Genomic DNA, 9,934 nt, shown 5'->3' on the forward strand with positions numbered 1-9,934 from the left:
ATGTCCCATGAGAGAGAGGTTTCCCATTACAGGCAGTGAAACACATCAGTTACACTGGGCAGTCCTCCTCAGATCAAATCAAAGAACAGGCACTGGAAGCTGCTCCAACACAAACGATCTCAGACTGCTGCAGATATGATTCCTGTTGCTTTCCTCATTTTAATCGTTTTTGCTGGTAAGACTTTGTATTTCTTTCTACTTTCTGTTTCCAGCAGCTCTTGACTATAATACACTAATTATAGCAAAACATGTTTCAGTAGTGTTAACACCTGTAACTCGTCCACTGGACACCTATCAGTAAATGCCAGTGCCTTAACAGATAATGAATGACAAGGCTAAATTATTAACACATATATGTATATTTAAAAACAAAACATTTCTGTATATCTGCTTATTAATGCCTTGGATGCTGTATATCAGATTTTGCCATCATAATAGTATGATTATATCTAATATAGAAACTGCTTTGAGATGTGGTGTCTGTAAATGTTGTCACTGAGCTTTTTGTAATTGAGTATTTGCGCAAATCCTGAACCTAAAATGGTCAAATTACTGAATTAAATCTAAAAGTAACTTTTGATTGTGATTTGATTTGTTAATCAGTTGCTTTATTTGTCTGTCGTACAGATTACAGCATAACTGTGTGGCGTTATTTTAATCATAGAGGGATAAAAAAGGAGCACTTTAATGATATAATATGACTTCAGTTTTATATTGAGTTTTTGAGTATAACATATGAGTAGATACACTTAAACTTTTGTAGATAAACTTGAACTTGCTACTCAGTTTATGAACATGTTTACAACACACCATAATATGGTAGAAATACAGTATTAGCAGTTATAACTCCTCCTGTAAGTGGAGGCTAAACAAATGCTAATATAAAATATATCTTATGTTTATATTTGCTGGCAAATGCTATACATTGCCTAACACCTAGATGCTATTGTGTTGTAGTGTGTTCTAAACAATTTATTAAAGGTTTGTCACCAATCAAACGATACAACTTAATGCAGATTAGATTAAATATAAAGCAACAAACCAAAGCTCTAAACTACGAGGTTGTGTAAAATCCAGACAAATAAGTGTAACTGAAACCTGTATCAATGCAGATGTCGAGTCCTCTGAGAAAGTGTGCAGTTACCAGGATATTCTGAACCACCTGAACTTCACCCAAGATAACAGTGTGTTTAAACACACCCGGCCCGTTCTGGACCACACACACCCCACCGTGGTGGAGCTGGACATCATCCTCTATGCCATCCTGGCCATGGTAGGTGCCACTGTTGTGTTGCAGTACGAATCACCTGTTAAATGCTGCCATGCAGGTGACGCTTGTGTGTTAATTTACAGATTGAGAAAACACAAACCTTCACTCCTTTTGTCTGGGCAACAATGGTGAGTTTACCGTCTCTATAGCATTTTTGTTTTAATTGTTTTATTGTCTTCCAACCTCAGTGGACACTTTTTTCATCTGAGTTACTACAGATATGGAACAATGAGCGAATCTCGTGGGATCCTACGCAGTTTTGCGGAATCACTAATTTTTCAGTTCCTAGAGACCTACTGTGGGAGCCAGATCTCTTCATCTACGAGATGTGAGCACAAAGTTCAGTTTATTAAAACAGTAGATATGCAAAAACTAACCGCAATACAGGCTCCAAATGTATAGATAGAAACTATCTATAGGCCAGATGAGGTCCAGATGGATTGCATCTGTTTAATAAATATCAAAATATAAATATGTCTTAGCTTATCATGGAGATTTGAAACAGGAGAAGTGAAATACTGCGTGGTCTAATACTCTACAAGCATTCCATGACATTATTGTGTGTGTGTGTGTGTGTGTGTGTGTGTTTGTTGTGTCAGGATACACAAAGATGAAGCTGCTAGGTTCCCCTACATGTACATATCCTACGATGGGACGATCTATTCTGAACAGGTCCTGAAGTTGGTCAGCACCTGTCAAATGGACGTCCACAAGTTCCCCTTCGACACGCAGAGATGCAACATTTCTCTTGGTTCTGCAGTTCACAGTGGTGAGGAAGTGTGTGTGTGTGTGTGTGTTCCCTGATTGTCCCTGACTATTTACCTCAGTGATGCTGCCCTGTCATTTTCTCCATCTTTTCTCAGCTGACGAAATTCGGTTCCTTCCTTCCTCCAACTCAACTCGGGTCACACAGTTTTCCAGAGAGTTGCTGAAGACCCAGGGAGACTGGGAGTTCCTCCAGCTGACTGTCTCCAGCCACAATTTTACCTTCACCGGCAGACAGTGGGAACAGCTCATATACACCGTACGAGCTTGAATAAATAGGCAGAGAAAGAGCACAAGGGTGTCACTCAGTGGTTTGGTGCAGATAATGCACATCTCGACCTGAAAGCAATTTAGTGTTTGGGATTTCTGTGCTGACAGAGCACTATCATCGCTATCATTGGAATATATCTTGTCTGTGAGATTGATGTACATTAAAGTTACAGTAGGTAAACAACAGAGTCAATGAATTACTGAACTTATGCTTGTAAATGAACACAACAGTAAACGTAAGTCAGTATTATAATTTACTTAATTTGTGCTATTGTATTATGTCTGCGGATCGACATACAGCTTGAGTGAATCACGCTTGCAGATCAAGATACTTAATTTTTTGAAGTTTCGCCCCCTTGGACCTGTTTCCTTAGTTCACCATGAAGAGGAGGCCTCTCCTCCACATCATCAACTTCTTGTTGCCCATCCTGTTCTTCCTGAGTCTGGACCTCGCCTCCTTCTTCATCTCAGACCATCGAGGGGAGAAACTGGGTTTTAAGGTCACCGTGTTGTTGGCCATCTCTGTCCTGCTGCTCATCCTGAATGACATCCTGCCTTCTATGTCCAACAAGACTCCACTCATAGGTACGGCATCCTTACTCCAGCTTTTAGAACCAGATCACAAGACAAAATAAATAAATAAATAAACGCTGCCTGTTTCCTATTCTTAGCGACCTACTGCATTGTGATTTTTGGTCTGATGCTGCTCAGCCTGCTGGAGACAATCATGGTTACACATCTGATGGAAAGAGACTTGGCCTCCCAGGAGAAACTCAGGGTGAAGGACGACTGTGAGGACAAACAGGAACAAGTCAAAACCGATAACTGTAATGCAGGCGAGTCCCACATCAACAGTGTTCATAGAAGTTTATCGGATGCTCCAATGTTCTGAAACAGTCTTGTCTTACTGACTCTTGTTGACTCACAACATCGGATGTTTTTACCATCTGTAATTTGATTTGTACCATATATTTAACAAATTAGAAAAGGTTTTACTGTGTAGCGCACAGCCGATGTGATTTCCAATACTCATCTTTGCGTCAAACCTTTCGTGTTTTCAGAACAGAAAATACAAACCTGCACTTCATACATCGGCAAAGAGTCTGAGAAACAGCCAGAGCTTTTGCCCGTTGCTGAGGAGGTACACAATTATAGATATAGACATTTGCATATGCTACACTTTGTCCTAGGTTAACCCACATTAACACACGTCTGTGTCGGCATGTTTGTGCAGGTTAACAACAGCGTTCAGTCAGAAGAGTGTCGTGTTCTGCTGTTGATCCTGAAGGAGCTGAAGAAGCTGCAGAAAAGTCTGAATCTGAGCCCCAGCAGCAGAGAGGAGGGAGGGAAATACCTTTACTGGGCCACAAGAATCAACAAAGTTTTTTTCATTTTCTACATTGTCACTGTGTCTCTGTTTTTACCTTTCATCTTTATTGAATGGATAGAATAGAAATGCACTATAAGACCTTGTAATACCTCAGTTTTTGTACTGTGCACCCTCATTGGTTGGGCTCAGATAATGAACACATAATGTGAGCACACCAGATCATGTATTGTGGGTGTGTGGTGAAAATATTGTGCTATATACATTTCCTGTCCCTCGCTGCAGAGGCCTATTTAATGGACTGCCTTGAATATGAAATATATTAAGGAATGAACCCTGTCCTTCCTGATCATCGTTGGTGTTTTTTTATGACCAAATATCTGCTAAAATCTCAAATAACTAACATAGTGAACATTTCCTTGAAATTATTAATTAGTTAACAGTCCTCCACGTTTAATGTGTCAAACTCAGATTTGATCTCAACAGGTGAGGCTAACAGGGTCTTTTGTAGCAGCTTTGAAATCTAACACACAGGTAAATGTAGTCTTCACATGCTCAAGGTCCAATTAATAATAATAATAATAATAATAATAATAATAATAATAATAATAATAATAATAATAATAATAATAATAATAATAATAATAATAATAATAATAATAATAATAATAATAATAAAACATGAGCAGTAAAAGTTAAAGTACTCAGATCCACTTAAGTTAAAATATTTTTGATTATATTAGATGCTGACTTCTTATGTGACTTTGTGTCTGGGACAAATTGTGCTCTGTTCATGTGGCATCAGTCTGGTTGAGGGATCTCTCCTCACTTTGTAAAGCCCACTAATGTAAAGTTTGGATGTGAAGCACTTTGAATTACCATTGTGTGCGGAAAGTACTGTATAAATAAAACTGACACTGATACTGACACAGATGAAATGCAGCATCAAACCAGGGTATGAATAAATCCACCATAAAGCTTATTTTGTTAAGAAAATGATTCATTTACAAATCTGCTTAAGTAAAAATAAAAGGCATAAGCATCAAATATTCTAGTAATAGTAATATACTACATGAAAAGCAGTGATGAGAAACAATTTTAATTATTTTTACAGACTGTTGTTGTAACTTAACGTAAAATAAAACATCATACTTCATTGTTAGATTATCTTATTTTATATAATTAATCTGAATCTGCTTTACTAGCTAAAATGTAAAAATACTAATACATGATACGATGTTTTAGTGCAGTAACATTTTAAAGTATCCAGAAAAGGACCTTAAGATTGTACTTAAGCATGAAACATGAGGCAAATATAGTAACAGTAGTTTGTTTCTACTACTTATCAGTTATTCATCTAAATAGGAGATTTATTCACATCATAAATGGCCCATTTATGTTTGCACCAGGGACTTCCCTCCTCTAAAAGACCACTAGGAGATGCTGTGATGTCTGCAGTGGGAGTGACCATAGTCTGTGGATGGCTGGGGAACTAATGACATGATTATAAAAAAAAACAAAATATAAAGGTTCGGTCATTCGGTTTAGTCAACACTCACTGGGAAGAGACAGTATTAGTGATGATGCTTGCCGGTTTTCTCTTTCTCCTCTTCCTTGCAGGTAAGTCTGGACAATGATGCAGTGTGATGCATGCATGGGAATCCTGAGAAAATGAACATTTCTGTGGCTTCTTCATTTAATGAAACTGTACTGACTTTTACTGACGTTTAAGAGTTGCTCTCTTACGTTTTTTGACATAAAATATGACATATAATCATGTACCTGCTTAATGTTTGTAGTGAAATAAGAATTTCCATTTTTGAGTAAAAGTTTTTTCAAAACAAAGCAATATATATATATAATAATAATAGTAAACAGCATTTTTTACATTGAATGGCAGATGGATTTCCACTAGACAGCCCCATTTGGACTTAAATGACTAGAAGAACCATTAGTAAGATGAAGACAGTTCTCATAATGGCCTTTCAGTGACCACAATCATATTACTTCAGACATCTGTGAGCTGCCGCTTTTCATGGTTTGATCAGAAATTCAGAAGCTGTGGAGACACACAGAGACTAATGTTTAGCAATTTCTTCTAAATTATAAGTATTTAAGAGCACGTGGACTGACTTCTTTTTCATTTTAACACTGATTTCTGTCACTGTGAAAGTGTCTTTATTTTATTTTATCTTTTTGCTGTAGATGGGGTGAATCCTCAGGATAACTGCAGTTACCAGGATGTTTTAAACTACCTGAACCTGAGCAGAAACAATGAGCTGTACACCATGACGCGGCCTGTTACAAACTACAAACACCCCACGTACGTCTCCCTGGAAGTACTGCTCTATGCCATTCTAGATGTGGTAAGCGGTTTCAGCTCTACTCATCAAAGGATCATTGTTTCAGTGCAGGCTATTGAGCCTATAGTGCAATTAAAGCTGAATTTTAAATGGAACAAATCTGCTTTTTACTTTCAACAATAACTGACAACAGCAATTAGAGTACAGACACAGCTGACATCTACGTAGAGAGGATGTAGAGATTGTGAACTTGGAATCACAGAGGCTCTATACGGAGCAGACGGTTGAAGATGTGCTATCAGCCTGTAGCTGCGAGTGCTGGGGAAGTGGCATCAAGGTTGGTGAGACCAAAAAAGCGGATCAAGGAGGCAAAATCTACACCAGAACAGTCTGGGGGCCGTGGCAGAAAGCTGGAAGTGCTTCAGCGGGGAAGGTGTGGTGATTTAGGAGATTTTGAGAGATGAGCAGGTGGATGTCAAAGTCACCTGGTCTGGACAGGGAGGGGAGGCTGTTGACCTGTGCTTAGAAACCCAGTGCTAATGATGATGCTGTTGGCGTTTATCAGTGGTCTAGCTGTCACGTTTCCTGTTTAGAAAGATTTTTTACACATATTTATTTGTTTGCAGGTTGAGAAAGACCAAAAATTCATTCCCTATGTTTGGACCGTCACGGTGAGCTCTGATGACTGACTTAATTTTCTTAAAGTCCTTTAATTAGCCTCCCTCTCGCTCACATTGCGTTTTGTTTTTCTTTTCTTCTTCATTGTTGTTATTTTATGTTGCTTTCCTCTTTAGAGATGGAACAATGAACACATTTCCTGGGATCCAAATCATTTTTGTGGAATCGATAACATTTCTCTTCCCAGCGAGAGTTTGTGGAAGCCAGATCTCACTATTGAAGAAATGTGAGTGTAAACGTATCTGCACACACTCACACACACACACACACACACACACACACGCACACACATTATTCACTGCATTGATTTTCTAAATTGACAATTATAATCACATCATTCTTATGTGTGACAGCCATAATGGTTGTCAGATTCTAATGTAAAAGCAAAATTACCAGTATCAGTTTCATATTTTCCAATTTCTTTCCATTACTGAGTGCCATGGGACTTTTGGTGGTTTCACCGATCATTACAGTAATGGAGGAAAGGACGTCTTGTTGTTTGGATACAGCATGACACATGAACTGTTGAAGCATTTAGATGATAAAACCTTACGTCAACATGTATTATTACTTTAATTTAACTTTTTTTCTCCACCTTAAGCTTCTCATACAGTTTAAAGTGCCAGAGCAATTTCTGGCCTCAACATACACATTTAAATATCACTGCTACGGAGTCAGGGTTGTAGCATCCTGAAACAACTGCTGTCATATGTGTTTCTGGGTTCTCATCCCTCCATGCATTTTTTACATACAGGACAGAAAAGGACAAAGCCCCCCCAAGTCCTTATCTCACCATTAACAATAAAGGTGATGTGGAAGTCCAGAACGACCAGGTGCTGGTCAGCACCTGCAGGATGCACACATTTAATTTTCCCTTTGACATCCAGAGCTGCGATCTCACGTTCAAGTCGGTCATACACACAGGTGAGAATGTAATGAGTTGAATTTATAAATATTTGTGGTTGTGTTCACCTGTTCAATTGTCCTTAGGTGCCCGAAGACGAATGGAGGCACATAAAGTCTTATAACCTGTGGAAGCTGTGCACATGTAGTAGTGAAATGAATTAATTAATTAAAGTCACAGTTCAAGATTGTCTAAAGACAGCTAACAAGCTAACAGGCTAGCATGCTTTAGACTGAAAATAAAGAATTAGACATCATGCACAAAAAACATTTGAAATGAATCAAATTATTTTGAGGCTGTAAATCAATTTCAAGAACAAAGTGAGCATCTAGTTTACCTTCCTGGCTCATGTTCAGTCATTGGAATAGGGCCGTGAACTTTGTGAGTCTTGTATCTCTCACTTCAGCCAAGGACCTTCGGCTCCAGCCAAGCGACAACTCTTCAGAGGCCACAGAGTGGTCTCGTGATTTGATGAGGACCCAGTACGAATGGCTGTTCATCAACATGACAGTTACTGGCAAAAACGCCACGGATGAACTTGGCCAAGACATCATCATTTACACTGTATGTACCACACATTTTTCAGTTGTATTTCATAGATGTGCAGAAGTGGGAATATCACCTGAACCTGAAATATCATTTCACAGATCACCATGAGGAGGAGGTCAGTCCTCTACATTGTCAACTTCCTGCTGCCCGTCCTGTTCTTCTTGTGTCTGGACTTGGCCTCCTTCCTGATCTCAGACCGCGGCGGAGAGAAGCTGAGCTTCAAGGTCACTGTGCTTCTTGCTATCACAGTGTTACAACTAATTCTCAATGAAATTCTACCTTCATCGTCCAACAAAGTCCCACTTATAGGTAAGGATGCTTTTTACTCCAGAGTCCAGCTCATTCTGACTCAGTGATTCGTTATTTCTTAATGACGCTCCCCTCTCCCCTCAGCGGTCTACTGCATTGGGATTTTTGCTTTGATGATGCTCAGCCTTCTTGAGACCATTTTAGTGATGTATCTGATGGAGCAAGATCATACAGCAGAAGACAATGAGGCAGATAAAGACCCAAGCCCAAGTGATGATTGTACCACACAGGGCAAAATGAACTTCCACAGCTGTCACAAAGGTGAAACTACTATTAGACTAAATAACAAAACAACATAGATAAAAAAACACAAACAAACTATAGATGATTGTTGTGAAAAATTATTATTATTTTATTTTCTATTTGGTTAAATGCTGTTTCAGAGTGGCACAAATGGACTCAGTGTGCTTGTGCCTGTGACGTGTCTGCTGTTGAAACTCCATCCGAACTGATGTCTGAGGCAAGAACGGTAAGAAGTGGATTGAACTTCTGCTTCTTATCACAGAGGATACAACATGCTGAGTGTCAAATTTAACAGCTCACAATGTTCCAGTTCATAGCTGTATAAACAGGTCTATTAAACTGTTTTTGCAGGACAACGGCACCAAACTGATGGAGGAGTACCACGCCTTGGAGAAACTCTCAGATGAGCTGAGGAACGTGGAGAAAACACTGAGTCTGCTCCTCAACAACAGGAAGGAAGAGGAGAAGCCCGGTTACTGGACCACAGTGGCTATGAGACTCAACAAAATTTTCTTTATTTTCTATGTTACAATGATCGGTCTGTTTTTAGCTTTTATCTTTTTAAAATGGAACACTACATAAAGATGAACCCTGCTACACGATGAGACCTTTAATTCATGCACAGGTCAGATTTTCTTGTTAAATGTCTTACTGTACTGTATGTGTTGTGATGTGTGCAGCTCCACTTTGAATGTCACACAAACAGGGATCCATACAATGAAAGAACAACAGCAAAAACATAATTTTGTCAGTCAAATCTAAATATTTCCTCACATTTTGGTTATGCTATCTTCCTTCCAGTTAGACTCCAACAAATTAGATATCAGGGTTTCCACTTGCCCTCATATCCGACAGCAGATCAAATATAATTTAGATCTGAGTTACTTAAGGTCTTTAATCTAAAGGCATATTTATACCGTTGAAATTGAAATTGAGTACAAATGCAAACAGGTACAGACACACAACAAGTGAGTCACCAAACAAACAACAACAATTCACCCACAAATGAGGTCAGTTGCCCATTATGCAGAATAAAAATGTCCCTGCAGTGCTCATGAAATCTCTGCCAGTAACTTTCACACACAGGTCGCTTTCCTTTGGTCTTTTTCTAACCACTTGTTCAAATGGTGCTCAGCTCTGTTAGCACCATGAGCACTTAACTGTGGTTTTATGCTTCATGTGCTGCTCCGCTGGGAGATGGGCATTGATAAAAGCCATGTTTACCCACATCTTGGTTTTAGCAAAGCTGATGAGGAAATGTGTACTAAGTTGTTCAGATATACATCATTAGTCCTTTCCTGCTGTTTGCATGTGTA

At 38.9% G+C, this 9,934-nt stretch overlaps 2 protein-coding genes across 2 annotated transcripts; both read left to right on the plus strand.

The window, feature by feature from the left end:
* The first annotated feature begins 135 nt into the window (after positions 1-135).
* LOC113156640 (5-hydroxytryptamine receptor 3A-like) lies at positions 136-3,758 on the plus strand. Its single transcript, XM_026351880.1, has 10 exons — positions 136-175; positions 1,113-1,273; positions 1,354-1,398; positions 1,489-1,598; positions 1,870-2,039; positions 2,134-2,294; positions 2,680-2,890; positions 2,977-3,141; positions 3,367-3,446; positions 3,540-3,758. Exons 1-10 carry the CDS (start codon positions 136-138, stop codon positions 3,756-3,758), a joined length of 1,362 nt encoding a protein of 453 aa, XP_026207665.1.
* Positions 3,759-5,215: 1,457 nt separating this feature from the next.
* On the plus strand, positions 5,216-9,200 carry LOC113156641 (5-hydroxytryptamine receptor 3A-like). Its single transcript, XM_026351881.1, has 10 exons — positions 5,216-5,252; positions 5,838-5,998; positions 6,562-6,606; positions 6,730-6,839; positions 7,368-7,537; positions 7,924-8,081; positions 8,165-8,375; positions 8,460-8,636; positions 8,759-8,844; positions 8,970-9,200. Exons 1-10 carry the CDS (start codon positions 5,216-5,218, stop codon positions 9,198-9,200), a joined length of 1,386 nt encoding a protein of 461 aa, XP_026207666.1.
* The last annotated feature ends 734 nt before the right edge of the window (positions 9,201-9,934 follow it).

The sequence above is a fragment of the Anabas testudineus genome, chromosome 19, assembly GCF_900324465.2.
Source record: "Anabas testudineus chromosome 19, fAnaTes1.2, whole genome shotgun sequence".
NCBI classification, from domain to species: Eukaryota; Metazoa; Chordata; class Actinopteri; order Anabantiformes; family Anabantidae; genus Anabas; species Anabas testudineus.

What these genes read in the sequence shown, in the direction of transcription:
- LOC113156640 (XM_026351880.1), top strand. Translation starts at nt 136, where the DNA reads ATGATTCCTGTTGCTTTCCTCATTTTAATCGTTTTTGCTG. An exon ending in CTTTTGTCTGGGCAACAATG is followed by an intron (nt 1,399 to 1,488) that starts GTGAGTTTACCG and finishes GAGTTACTACAG; the next exon opens with ATATGGAACAATGAGCGAAT. An exon ending in GATCTCTTCATCTACGAGAT is followed by an intron (nt 1,599 to 1,869) that starts GTGAGCACAAAG and finishes TTGTTGTGTCAG; the next exon opens with GATACACAAAGATGAAGCTG.
- LOC113156641 (XM_026351881.1), top strand. Translation starts at nt 5,216, where the DNA reads ATGCTTGCCGGTTTTCTCTTTCTCCTCTTCCTTGCAG. An exon ending in CTTTCTCCTCTTCCTTGCAG is followed by an intron (nt 5,253 to 5,837) that starts GTAAGTCTGGAC and finishes TTTTTGCTGTAG; the next exon opens with ATGGGGTGAATCCTCAGGAT. An exon ending in AAGACATCATCATTTACACT is followed by an intron (nt 8,082 to 8,164) that starts GTATGTACCACA and finishes ATCATTTCACAG; the next exon opens with ATCACCATGAGGAGGAGGTC.